Source organism: Pezoporus wallicus, unplaced genomic scaffold (genome assembly GCF_028554395.1).
Source record: "Pezoporus wallicus isolate ANWC-B61680 ecotype Strahan unplaced genomic scaffold, APGP_CSIRO_Pwel_v1 contig_14477, whole genome shotgun sequence".
Taxonomy (NCBI): domain Eukaryota; kingdom Metazoa; phylum Chordata; class Aves; order Psittaciformes; family Psittacidae; genus Pezoporus; species Pezoporus wallicus.
In genome coordinates this window covers 158,095-171,706 of record NW_026637052.1, presented here as the reverse complement: position 1 = coordinate 171,706, position 13,612 = coordinate 158,095, and the positions used below count along the sequence as shown (strand labels likewise).

Genomic DNA, 13,612 nt, shown 5'->3' with positions numbered 1-13,612 from the left:
AGGTTGCAGAAGAGCATCATAAATCACTGACAAGAGAAGAGGGATTTAACTGGAAGCTTTGGAAACGCGTTTGAACTCCCTCGTTTTGTAGGTGGGGTTAATTCACATTCATCTGTGAAAATATCCAGGTTTTCTACGTGGGGACAGCTGACATTTCCAGATCTCCTCAAGCCTTCAGGCTTTCCCAAGCTCCTATTGCAAAGCTGGAGATAATCGCTTTTCCAAGGATCTAAAGATGACTCCACATTTGCACAACGGGATTAGGAACAAGCCTGGTTATATTTACACTCAACCACCGGAACAGGGCTGCTCCAGAGCAGCCCATGGAGCTTTGCATCCCACAGGGATGGAAATATGGTGCTGTGGTTACTTCCAGGAATGACACCAAACTGCCCCCCCCATCTCTAAAGGGGCTTTGGGAAGATGCTGGCCCATCCTCCTGCTCCTAATGCATTGCCCAGGTCTTCCTTGGCTTTGGTGGATGGGGGGAATGGTTTTCCACCTTCTTTCTGCAGCAGCTTTTGGGGATGCTGGGGAAGCTGCCGCAGCATCTCCCACTGGATGGAGGTTGGATGGAAGTTGGATTGATCCTCGTGCCCCACAAGCATCAGCTGCCTGGGAGGGGATGGGGGGTGACTCCTCAGCCAGAGACTGCTTCCAGCCCCAAAACTGTGCCTCTTCCCAGCGCAGGCAGTGTGTGACCACAGGCCAGGGTTATGCAGCAGCGAGCAAGAGCCATCACAAGGCCTATTTTAACCTCCACAACCGCCTTGGTGGCAGGAATACATCACATCCTGGCTCTGTGCCTCAGTTTGCCCATTGCTTTGAAGGGGAAGGGGTGTCCGCTTCATAGCTGGGGCTTCAGAGCTGCAGCCCCATCCCCTCTGCTCCAAATCCCCCTTCCCAGGCCGGCAAAGCCCCATGCGCATCCCAGGAGGGGCCCTGCTCCAAGACCCCTCGCATCCAAGCCCTGCCGTGCCCACGTTGCCTCTCCGGGCTGTGACCCCCTTTGGCAGCAGCCATCCCCTGCCCATCGCCTCCCGGTCGGAGGCTCCTCTCTCCTCCGGTGCCAAGTCCCGCTCCAGCGGCTGCGTGCTCCCCAGCGTGAGTCATCCCGGCCCCGAGCTCCCGGCCGCTCCGTAACAGCATCGGAACATTCCTTCTCCCTGATCTCAGAGCCTGGCTGGCAGCGCTTCCCTCGCTGCTTCTCCCGCCTCCAGCCGCACGGTTCCTCCTGCCCGGGCTCGGCCGGGAGCAGAGGAGGCTCCCCCCGGATAAACCAGAGCTTGAAGCGAGGCGGATTCGGGTCCCTTCCCTCTCCCAGACCCAAGAGGAGTTTCCCCGCTGCGGTGAGGTGGGGTTGGCCTCTCTCTGAGGGCAGCGGTGTCCATGCTTTGCTGCACTGTTTGCTGCTCTTCCCCCCCATCCAAGACGTGTCTGTAGGAGCTGCACACCCAGAGCGCTGCGGAGGCTGCTCCGAGCCTTTGGTCCTGCGCATCTCCCATCCTACCACGGGTTCTGCTCCAGAGGCCCCTCCCTGGGACCCTTCCTTTCTCTCCCTGCCATCACTTTTGTCCCAGGTGGGTCCTTCCCTCCTCTGCTCCTCCAGAGGTGGTCCCACAGCCTGCAAGGACGTGGGCAACAGCAGCATCCATCTCCCTTCCATGAGCTGGGCACTGAAGGAAAGGGGAAAGAGCCAGGCTGAGCTCTTCCTCCTCCACGGTACCTTGTCCCTGCATGGTCCAGCTTCAACCCCTGCAGGCAGCTGCCCTCATCCCTACACCCGCCTCCATCATCTTCCAACACATTCATAGTGGCCCCATGGGGAAACCTGCACTGGGAAAACTGCTTCAGAGCAGGCTCCTGTGCAGGGGTGGGCAGCACCTGAGTGCCTCTGCCAGCTCCTGCTGCTGACAGCACTGCCCCTTGCTCCGGACGTCCCACTGCTTCCCCTCTGGCTCTTTGGCCGGCTCCGCCTGGCACAGGTACAGCCTCTGAATAGGAATCGGATTTTGCTCAAAAGCATTAATTTCTTGTGGATGTGGAGTGCCCAGATGGCCTCAGCGGCAGCAAGGGGAGGCCTGGAACGTGGCACCGAGCAGTGTGAAAAGCCGAAGTCAAATATCATCCCCCCCAAGTCAGCTGGGTTTGTTCAGCCTGCCTGCATGGAGAGGATGAGGGAGGCATCGCTCCAGTGCAGCGGTGGAGCTGGCACCTCGGGCATGCAGCTGTGAGCCCTCACCCTTCCCCAGAAGTCCAGAATCATGGAATCACGGAATCCTGGAATGGTTTGGGCTGGAAGGGACCTCAAAGCTCACCCAGCTCCAACCCCTGCCACGGGCAGGGACCCCTTCCACTAGAGCAGCTTGCTCCAAGCCCCTGTGTCCAACCTGGCCTTGAACACTGCCAGGGATGGGGCAGCCACAGCTTCTCTGGGCACCCTGTGCCAGCGCCTCAGCACCCTCACAGGGAAGAGCTTCTGCCTAAGAGCTCATCTCAGTCTCCCCTCTGGCAGGTTAAAGCCATTCCCCTTGGCCTGTCCCTACAGGCCCTTGTCCCAAGCCCCTCTCCAGCTTTCCTGCAGCCCCTTTAGGCACTGGAGATGCTCTGAGGTCTCTCCTTAAGGAGCCTTCTCTTCTGAGCAGCGGCTCCAAAGTTTCCCAAACACCCCTTTAACAGCCTGGCAGAGGGTGGGGAAGGAGGACCCAGGGCACCATCTCCACAGCATCACCCTGAAGTGGGGATTTTATTCCTCTCATCCTCGACTCACCGAATGATGCTCCTCTGCCAGAGCCAGGTGAGGAACCGGGCTCATCCTGCGCCCCATTTGTGAGCTTTATCCTGGAACCCCTTTCCTGGGCAGCACTCTGCCACAGAGCCTCATGCCTGGGCTCTGCATCTGCTTTAGGACCATGGAGTGCTGGTGGCTGTCATGCTGGGCACGGCACGGTTGTGTCTTGTGGCTCCGTGGGGGGAGCATGCGTTTGGTTTGATGCTGAGATTTACCCCAGTCGTGGGGAAGGGGGAATGCAAACGCGGTGTGTTGTTAATTAAAGGCTGATCATCAGCCTCTGCCTGCAGAGCATCAGTGGCTCTGGGTGTAAAGAGGTTGGATCTCCTCAGCAGCGTGTGGGGTGTTGGGGTGTTGGGGTAGGGGTTATGTTTGTGAAAGTTGGGATCGGTTGTTTCAGTGCACTGTGGTGTGCCTGTGGTGGTTACAGACGTGGGATGCTGCTGGCTGCTCACTGGGGATGCGGGGATGGGGATGAAGTGATGGGGATGTGGGGGCACTGGGATGTGGGGGTGCAGAGATGGGGATAAAGTGATGGGGATGTGGGGATGCAGGGATGGGGATGAAGTGATGGGGATGCAGGGATGGGGATGCAGGGATGGGTACTGATGGGGATGAAGTGATGAGGATGTGGGGGCGCAGGGATGGGGATGCAGGGATGGAGACACAGGGATGGGGATGGGGATGAAGTGATGGGGATGTGGGGATGCAGGGATTGGGATGAAGTGATGGGGATGTGGGGACGTGGGGATGGGGACATAGGCGTGGGGATGAAGGGATGGGGATGGGGCTGAAGTGATGGGGATGGGGCTGGGGATGAAGTGATGGGGCTGAAGTGATGGGGATGTGGGGACGCAGGGATTGGGATGAAGTGCTGGGGATGGGGCTGAAGCGATGGGGATGTGGGGACGGTTGGTGCTCACGGAGAGGTCTTTCAGTGCCTCTTTGTCGAGCTCCGAGGCCAGGAGCCAGCCCCGCGCTCCGAGCCGGCTCCTTCCGCAGCCTCTGCTCCCCTTTGTGCTGCCCGGAGCAGCCTCCGGGACGCCTTCGAGCCCCAACTTTCCCACGGCCGCCACCCGGCAGCGGCCCCGCCGGGGGGGTCCCGGTCCGTGCCCCCTCCCCGCGCTCCGCCCCCCGCGGGATCGCGGCCGGGGCCGGTCGGGGCGGGGACCCGGGGCCGGGCGGAACCCGCTGCTTCCCCCCCCCCCCCCCGCCCAGACGGCGGCGGCGGCGGCGAACGGGGAGGGCGGAGGAGCCGCGCGTGGCCCCCCCGCTCCATGGCCCCGGCAGCGGCGGCGGAGCCCAGCGCCCGCTGCCCCCCGGGGACCGGCCCCGGCCCCGGCCCCGGCCGGAGGCGCTCGGCTCGGAGGCCCCCGGTGAGTGCGGGGCAGGGGGGGGGGGGGACGGGAGGCGGAGCGGGTTGGGGGGGGGGGGTCCAGGCGGACACGGCGGTGTCCGGACACGCTCGCATCGGCCCCGGGGGCAATGAGCCCGCGGCGGGAACCCACGGGCACGGAGCACCCATGGACATGGGGCAGCCGCGGGCACCGGGAGTGTGCGGCTACGGGCAGCCACGGGCACGGGGCAGCCACGGGCATGGAGCACCCACGGGCATGGAGCACCCATGGGCGCAAGGCACCCACGGGCACGGGGCACCCACGGACATGGAGCACCCTCGGGCATGGAGCACCCACGGGCATGGAGCACCCATGGACATGGGGCACCCACGGGCATGGAGCACCCATGGGCGCAAGGCACTCGGGCATGGGGCGCCCAAGGACATGGAGCACCCTCGGGCATGGAGCACCCACGGGCACGGGGCACCCATGGACATGGGGCACCCACGGGCATGGAGCACCCATGGGCACGGGGCACTCATGGAAACAGGGCACCCGCAGGCACTGGGAACGCGCAGATCCGGGGTGCAGATGGGCACAGGGCACCCATGGATACTGAGCACACACGAGCACTGGGAACCCATGGACCCAGAGCACCCATGGACACCCAGCACACACAGAGACAGCAGTCAAGCCCCCGCAGGGACACGCGTGCAGCCGCACTGCCATGCACACGCACTGACACGCGTGCTCACGGATGGGTGCACACACTCGTGTGCGGGCACACGCACCCTTGCACGGGCACAGCACGGCTGCTCCAGCCAAACCCCGGGGCTTTTGGCAGTTCCCAGATCCTAGAATCATGGACTCATGGAATGGTTTGGGTTGGAAGGGACCTTAAAGCTCACTTTGTTCCATGGAGTGTCCTCGTAGAGGGTTGGGATGAGGAGGGGGTCGTGCCGCTGATCCCCACGCAGGGTTTGATGTGGACACGCAGGAGAGGAGAAGTGGGTGGAAATCATCCCCGCAGCTCCTGGAGTTTGGGATGGGGCCGGCCTTTTGGCCCAAGGGGCTCAGCTTGGCTGGGGGGAGCGCCCACGGCTCCCATCGCTCTGCCGGGTGGGTTTTGATTCCTGTAGGTGGGAATAAACGGGAGATGATGGAGGTTTAAAACACTGGAGACAAACGTAATCCCAGCTGGGAACTTCATTGTGTGCAGGGAGAGCGGGATGCGGGTCCCTGGGGTGGGATGAGGTGGGTTTATGTGTGTTTGTACCCATCGGATAGCTCGGGCCAGGCCTGGGAGCGGGGAGGACTTGGCTGCCCCCCCTCTGGAGTCCCTCCTCCCGCTGCTCTGGCAGGGATGTCCCAAAGGAGCAGCAGGGAAGGTGCCAAATTCGGGCAGAGTTTGGTCCTGCCAATCCCAACCTGCGGATTTGCCTTCCTTTCCTTTGGACCGGGAGGCTTTGCAAGGTGCTCGGCTGCAGCCTCCATCCCTCGGGGCCCTGCACCCTGCTCCGCTTCCCAGAGGCAGGAATTCTCCCAGGAAATCCCTCCGGAGCTTCCCACTCCTCCCCCTCCTCCTCCGAGCCGTTAGCAGCCCTCTCTCCATTTAATTTTAGATGCCTGCAATATCTTGAATTTGGATTTATTAATGATTTCCATGTGGTTCCTATCAGGACGCGTTGAGCAATGCAGATGGCCTGGTTTCGGCATCAGCTGGGGCGGGGGGGGGGGGGGGGAACACAAGATCTGTGGCATTTCCATTGTCTCCTGAAACAATGGGCCCATCAGAAGCAGCTGGGATGATGATCCCTTGCTCCGGGGCTGTGACTCTGTGGGATCCATCCAAGCTGCCTGGGTGACCAGCGCTGGGGATGAGTCGGAGGAGCGGAGCCAGCCTGGGTGAGGGAGCTCGTGTCGTGAGTCACCGGCTGGATGTTCCCATGTGCCGGAGGCCGGGGAGGAGCTTGGCACATGGCCCTGTGCTGGGAGCAGCGAGGACCTTGGGGAAGTCAAGGTGAAGGGAGCTGGGGGCTCTGCTGGCTCCCACCTCTTGCTGCATCCCCATCGGGACCATCTCACCCCGTCAGACACAGGGTGGAAACCAAAGGGACAGACCCCGCCGTGTCCCCAAACCAGCGCCGTCTTTCCCTGTATCCCGCTGCCCTGGATCCCATTCCAGGAGACAGCGGTGGTCCCTTGGCTCCGGTCTGGGATGTGTGACCTGAAGATGAGGATCCAAGGTGCTTCTCCACAGCTGGGCTCGGTGTGGAGGTGATGCCTCCATCACCAGGTGCTTAGGGGGGGTGATGGTGTGTTAGCACCTTCCCCATCCCACCCTTCCCTTGGGAAAACCGAGGTCTGGAATGAAACAAGGGGTGTTCGGAGTGAGGAGCCATCACCTTCGGGTTACAGGCAGAGGGGTCTTCTGTGCTGCAGCAGAGGGAAGATGCACCACAAGCCCAGTTAAAACCTGCTGTGAGACCCCCCCAGCCCAGCACCAGAAGGTGATTCCTGCTGGGAATGGGGCTAATCCATCCTGCACCGCGATAACAAGTGTTACTGGGTTTATGTGGAAGCTCCTATGAGGGACCTCGGTTGATTATGATTGATAACGGGTGTCCCCAGCCAAGATCTGTCACCGCACCGGGAACACAGCAGGGAGGTTTCACCCCTGCGGACTGGGAGCTGCTGGTGGGAGCTGGGATGGCCACAGGGTTTTCTCCTGCTGGAAGAGACCCGGAAAGATTCCCGGCAGCTTTTATCTCCTTTCTTCCCTCTGGACACCTCCTGTGTGCAGCCGAGGGGGGAAACGTCAGAATCGGTTCATTCCCAACTCGGGAGAACGGCTGCAAAGCCACAAGATTTGGGGAAAAGAAGAGGAAAAAAGGAGGTGCTTCCATTTGTCACGCATTGCTGGGGGTGCATCCTGAGCCGCAACTCGTGCCAAGCTCGATGGGTTGGAAGGGACCTTAAAGCTCACCTTGTTCCGTGTAGTCTCCTCGCAGAGGGTTGGGGTGAGGAGGGGAGGAGACCCACAGCACGGGGTCCTGGAGCAGGGCAGGATGGAAACGCTCCCCGGGGAGATGCTGGGGTTTAAATCCCTGCCAGGGTGATGGAATCTACCCCGTGCCAAAGCCTTTTCCAGGTGTGAGCCCCTCGTCCCTCAGCCGGAGGGAGATTTTGAGGCCAAATCTGCTTTTTGGTGACCTGCGGCGTTGGTTGTGGCAGGGGCAGGGACCCTTCCCAGGCTCTGCTTTACCCCCATCCCGGCTCCGCTGCTCTTGGATGCGTTGGGATTTAGTGTCAAGTTTTAGGAGCATCTGCCCGCGAAGGCGGCAGGAGGGGATTGGGTGGGAGGATGGAGCTAGGAAGAAGCCTTCGTGATGGGGGGGATTAGGGAAATGTTTGGGTTTATTTTAATGCCAGGCTTATTGCAGGGATTGGGAGCTTAACTGCGAGCCTGGCAGCGGAGCAGCCCTCGGCTCGCTCTCTACCGGCATTCCCGTCCCTAGGCCGGCATTCCCTTTGGGAACAGAAACCTCGAAACCGGCGGTGTCGGGAGCCATGGATTGCAAGGGGGTGGCCCCAGAGTCACCTCCTGTCCCCACCGGGGTTGTTGTCCCCTTGCCCCCACAGCACCCATGGGCCCCAGGGCTGTGTCCAGCACCGCTGCTCCAGGGCTGAATTAATCCCTTGGCGGGAGCGGCGGCGGCTGCGAGCTGCAGAATGGGGTGGAAACGTTGGGATTTGGCTCATTTTGTTTTCCTTTCTTTTTTTTTTTTTCCAAAGAGCTTACATAACCTTGGGGATTCTATTAATAAAAATAATGGGTTTGAACTCTGGGAACAACCAGCCCCGCGCTGAGCAATCCCGAGCCTCAGCTCCACAGCGCGGCAGGAGATGAGGGGAGAGGAGAGGTGCTGGGGGCAGGAAGAGTGATAGGGGAACGGGGAGCAGGAAAAGGAGATTCCCAGCCTGGATGCAGGTTGATGGCATCTTCCTGCCCTGGATCCCCACCCCTGTGTCCAGGGAAAAGAAGAGGAGGGAGGGAATGAGGTTATTCAGGCCCCGGGGATGTGGGACCTTCTTGTCCTGCTGCACTGCTCCCACAGTTTAATCCTGGGTTGTATCATAGAATCATAGAATGGTTTGGGTTGGAAAGGACCTTAAGATCATCCAGTTCCAACCCCCCTGCCGTGGGCAGGGACGCCTCACACTAAACCATGGCACCCAAGTATCCAGTATAAAAACATGGGAGCAGCATCCCAAATAACACCCAGACCCAACGCAGGGCCCTGGCTGGACCCGGATCTAAGATGGCAATGAGGGGATGTGGAGACATGACCTGAATCAGGGCATTTAAAGGCAAAGATCCCACGGTCTTTGGGATGTGTTTCTGCTCCTGGTTATTTCCCTTCTAACACCAAACCCTTCTAACCCTCATTTTCCTATGGAGGGTGCCCGTGGTGTTGGGTTCATTGCGTTTCCCCCTTGGCCACGCAGGATCCTGGTTCCCGGGGAGCTTTCCCAGCCCCCTCAGCAGTTGGGTTTGGGTTGTTTGGGACTTTATTTCCCTTCCTCCTTTCAATCTCCCTTATTCAAATTGTCACAGCTTGAGCGCCTGGTGCCAGGAACACGCTGTCATCCTGGAACTCATATCTTTAATTCCTTCCCTCTGGTGTTAATAACACCTTAAGATGATTAAGGCTGAGGATAAAAACCCTTTGTGTCTTGTTTTCCTGCCATCGCTGATGCTGCTTGCTGGCTCCTGGTGCTTCATTCATCCCGGGGAGTGAAATGAGAGCAGCCTCCCCCCTCCAACCGGGGTCTTTCTGCTTGGGTTTACTTTCTGCCTCTTCATTGCTGAGCGTCGATGCCACCGGGCTCTGCGCCTCTCCTGCTGCTCTTCTGCTGCAAGCCCCCTCCTGCAGCATCCCTTGGCCGGGGGCCACCCTGCAGCATCCCCAGCGCCCATTTGGGAGCATTCCTGCTGCACAGCCACGTTGCTGGGCGCACAGCAGCGAGCAGCCGGGCGGCAGGGGCTGTCAACACGGGGTTATCCATCTGCTGTTAAAGACGTGTCCGGGCTGGGACGTGCCCAGAGCCTGTCTTAGCCTCCCCGTACCGCGGGGCACCGCTGACCCTGTGCAGCACGGAGCCAGCCCGGCTGATGCTTCCCTGCGGGGTGCTCACGGGCTGGCTTAGCAGCAGCTTCAGCAGCGCCCTGCTCATCCAGGACACAGGGTGCTGGATAAGGAGCTGTGCTGAGCGCCCTGCGAGGAGCCCTGCTGGGGACTGGGCAGGCTCTGGGCATGAAGCAGGCTGAGGAAGGCGGCTCTGGCTGTCGGCGCCGGTGCTGCCTGGGGCTGGGCTGCTGGGGCTGGGGCTCACCGGCGGCTCCGGGTGGTGGCACCGCGGGTTTGGTGTGCAGGGGGTGCCTGGGTAGCGAGGGGAGCAAACGGGAGCTGGTGCAGCTCCGGCAGACCCTGAGCTTGGGTTTGCACACCCAGCCCTGCCTCAGTTTCTGCGGCCAGTGGGAAACTTCCCTTCCCCCTTTCCCTTTCCCTTTCCTCTTCCCCTTTCCCTTTCCCTTTTCCCTTCCCCTTTTCCTTTCCCCTTCCCCTTTTCCTTTCCCCTTTCCCTTTCCCTTTCCCTTTTCCCTTTCCCTTTCCCCTTTCCCTTCCCCTTTTCCCTTTCCCTTTCCCTTCCCCTTTTCCCTTTCCCTTTTCCTTTCCCCTTTCCCTTTCCCTTTTCCCTTCCCTTTCCCTTTTTCCTTTCCCTTTCCCTTTTCCCTTCCCCTTTTCCTTTCCCCTTCCCCTTTTCCTTTCCCCTTCCCCTTTTCCTTTCCCCTTTCCCTTTCCCTTTCCCTTTTCCCTTTCCCTTTTCCCTTTCCCTTTTCCCTTTCCCTTTCCCTTTCCCTTTCCCTTTTCCCTTTCCCTTCCCCTTTTCCCTTCCCCTTTTCCTTTCCCCTTCCCCTTTTCCTTTCCCCTTTCCCTTTTCCTTTCCCTTTTCCCTTTCCCTTTTCACTTTCCCTTTTCCCTTTCCTTTTCCCTTTCCCTTTCCCTTTCCCTTTCCCTTTTCCCTTTCCCTTCCCCTTTTCCCTTTCCCTTTCCCTTTTCCTTTCACTTTTCCCTCTTCCCTTTCCCTTTTTCCTTTCCCTTTCCCTTTTTCTTCTTCCTTTCCCTTTCCCTTTTTCTTTTCCCTTTCCCTTTCCTTTTCCTTTTCCCTTTCCCTTCCCCTTTCTCCTTCCCCTTTTCCTTTCCCCATTCACTTTCTCTTTTCCCTTCCCCTTTCCTTTTCCCCTTCCCTTTCCCTTTTCCCTTTTCCCTTTCCTTTTCCTTTTCCCTTTCCCTTTCCCTTTCCCTTTCCCTTTTCCCTTCCCTTTCCCTTTTCCCTTTCCCTTTCCCTTTTCCCTTTCCCTTTCGCCTTCCGCTTTCCCCTTCCCCTTTCCCCTTTCCCCTTTCCCTTTTCCCTTCCCTTTCACTTTCCCCTTTCCCTTCCCCAACACCCATGTGTTTTATGTCCCTTCTATGTCCCTGTGATCCCCACACTCACACCATCCCCATGCTCCCCATGCCCACATCCTCCCCATTCTCCCATCACCCCGGGCACGCAGATCCCCAGTGATGCCTCTTCTCCTCTTTCTCCTCCCCACAGCAGGAGGAGCGGCCGGGCCGGACACGATGACCGCGGAGAGCACCGAGAGCAACGGGCCCATGCGGGAGCCAGAGCCGGGGGGCACAAGGTCCCCGGTGCCCCCGGTGCCCCCAGTGCCCCCAGCCCCACCGCGGCGCCGGGGGCATCGTCTGCGGCGGCGCAAGTCCCCGACGGAGGCGCCGGTGAAGGGGCAGCTCCGCATGCGCTCGCCATCGGGAGCCTTCGTCATGGTGGGCATCTCGGTGGTCCTGGTGGGCATGACCATCGCCGTGGTGGGCTACTGGCCCCACCGCGGAGCTGGGGCCGCCGGTGCCGCCAACGTCACGGGGGACGTGAGGAGGGAGGTGGCGGCCGCGCGCCACGTGCCCCACAGCGAGAAGCTCAAGTTGATCGGCCCCGTCATCATGGGCATCGGGCTCTTCATCTTCATCTGCGCCAACACCATGCTGTACGAGAACAGGGACATGGAGACCCGCAGGCTCATGCAGAAGGGGCTCTACTGCATGGTGGCGGCTCTGCCCGAGGGGACCGGCCCCGGGGACGGGCACTGCCAGCGCGGGGACACCCAGCCCGTGCCCAAGGCCAACGCTGAGTGCGTGGAGGGCTGCTACCGCGTGGACCTCTCGGGCCAGCCCTGCCCCGGCACCGGCACCAAGTGGTCCAACTGCTACGGCTCCACCAGGCTCCAGACCACGGCCGAGTTCCTGCAGCGCCCGGCGGCATCTCCCGCTGCCTCCCTGCTCAGCCTCCGCTCCGGTGCCTCCGCCGAGGCCAACCTCGGCTTCTCCCCGCAGCCCGGGGCCGAGTCCCTCCTCTCCTCGGCTGTCAGCGCCCTGGCGCTGCCCGTCATCAAGCTCAACAACTGCCTCTTGGATGCAGCAGCGCGAGGGGGCCCTGCAGAGCCCCACCATGAAGCCCCGCAGCTCTCCCAGCCTGGTGGCAGCAGCAGCAGCACCGTGCCCCACGGCCACGACCCTGGTGGTGGCCACATCATCATCAACGTGGATGGAGGCGCGGAGCCGGTGGTGATGGAGCTCGGCCCCGATGCGCAGCTCCACGCCCCGGGGCACTCCAAGTCCCTGGACCTCGGCCAGCCCGGGGTGCTGCTGGTGGCCCCCATCAAGGACCGTAAGAACCGGAGCTGGCCGCGGCTGGACCACGTCAGCCTGGTGGGTTACAGCAAGCTGGAGAGCACCGGCGAGTCCTCGGACCGGCTGCTGGAGCACAGCGAGCCCCGGCCCAGCTCCTGGGCAGTGGGGATGGAGCAGGGAACGCGGGTCTGACACCCCCAGCCCCTCACCCTGCTCCCCAGCACCCACCAGAGACCCCACATCTGGGGGTTGGGGTTCAGGGGTGCTGATGTGAAGCAGTGCCAAGAGGGAGGTCTTGACCTGGTGCTGCTGCCGGAGGACTTGCCTGGGGTGTGATGTCCCCTCCCGGCTGCCTCTCGATGTCTTCCCAGTGGATGCCCTTGGCCTTACAAAGCCCTTTTCCTGGTGGCTTTTCCAGAGGAGCCCTGGCTTTGAGACCCAGCACAAACTGCAGGATGGGGACGTTGGGTGGGTGAAGCCCCACCAGCCCCTGCAGCACTTTATTGCACCGGAGTGGGGGGGGGAATGCTCTGGGGCAGGGGGTGTCCCCTTGCCCAGCCTCAACCCACTGGAAGGTTTGCTTGACCAGAGCACGTAAACCCAATGGGGCTATTAAATATTACCTTGATGCCATGTGGTCCCACCTCGTGTTGCCGCAGGGATGCTCAGAGTGGGCAGCGGGTCCCAAAGGGTGTCCAAGACCTGCTGCCCCCCCCCAGGCTCAGGGTGGGGATGTTCTGTAAATGATGGGTACGTGCAGGACGAGGTGGGAAACTCGAGGTTTGGAGGGGTTTTAGCAGAGCAGGGATGCAGGAGGAGCCCAGGGGAGGTGCAGGCAGCAGCGGTTCCCAAATCCCCTCTACGGGACAGGGATTGTTTGTGCTGATTGAGGGGGTGAAGGATGTGGGCTGTGGGAGGAGGGATGTGATGGGCAGGGAGGGAAGGGGGAGCGTTTGGTGCTGTGGTGTTATTTGGTGTCCTCTGGGTGCAGAACAGGAGCTGCATGGAACGAGGCCGGAGATGCGACCTTGGCACTGGGCTGTTGTGATCCCCACGGGGGGTAGCACAGAAACAAAACCCTCCAGCAGGGAACGTATAGCAGGAAAATGGTAGTTGGAAAAGGACGTTACAGCAGGAGGAAAACATGGATAGAATGGGAAATGGAGGAGCAGGTCTGCTCCGTCGGGTGAGGCTGCGCTGCGGGATGCAGCTCGGATCCCATCCCAGCCTGGAGCAGGGAAGCGCCGCTCCTCTTTACTTCCAAACAAGCAGTTTTGCCTCTGTCGTTTCTTTCCTGAGCCTTTCCCGGGGTCTTTGCCGTGTTTTTCCCTAGGGAAGGTCATTGCTGTGAGGCTCAGCCCGGTTGATTCCCACCAGCGGTGTCCCCATGGAAGCGTCTCCAGGAGGGTTGTGGGGATGGGGACAGGGGTGAGGAGGTGACGGGTCCCACCAGCCATGGCACGGCCACAAAGCAGCGGTGACGGGGCCTGGTTCAAATACACGGGGACTGGAGGAATATCGGGGAATAACTGGAGGAATATCCAGGAATGACCTTTGTGTTCTTCAGGCTGCAGTGTCCCAGCTGCGCCACCGGCTCAACCAAACCCTGGGACAAACCGCGGCCCAATGCCGGCGTCAGACCGGCTGGGCCCTGGCAATGGGAGCAAGGAACCGGAGCCCCGTGAGGAGCTGCACCAGGAGCGGCACAGGGCCGAGGGCTTCTGGTGTCA

The 13,612-nt window shown here is 60.9% G+C and overlaps 1 protein-coding gene across 3 annotated transcripts; it reads left to right on the top strand.

Moving 5' to 3' along the window:
* The first annotated feature begins 2,578 nt into the window (after positions 1-2,578).
* On the top strand, positions 2,579-12,172 carry TMEM200B (transmembrane protein 200B). Of its 3 annotated transcripts, none has more exons than XM_057402900.1 (2): positions 2,579-2,797; positions 10,792-12,172. In XM_057402900.1, the coding sequence occupies exon 2, from the start codon at positions 10,818-10,820 to the stop codon at positions 12,072-12,074; it is 1,257 nt and encodes a 418-aa protein (XP_057258883.1). In that variant the 5' UTR covers positions 2,579-2,797; positions 10,792-10,817; the 3' UTR covers positions 12,075-12,172. The 3 variants fall into 3 exon arrangements, with proteins under 3 accessions (XP_057258883.1, XP_057258882.1, XP_057258881.1); XM_057402899.1 differs by lacking the exon at positions 2,579-2,797 and adding an exon at positions 4,064-4,167; XM_057402898.1 differs by lacking the exon at positions 2,579-2,797 and adding an exon at positions 6,006-6,148.
* Positions 12,173-13,612: the final 1,440 nt, after the last annotated feature.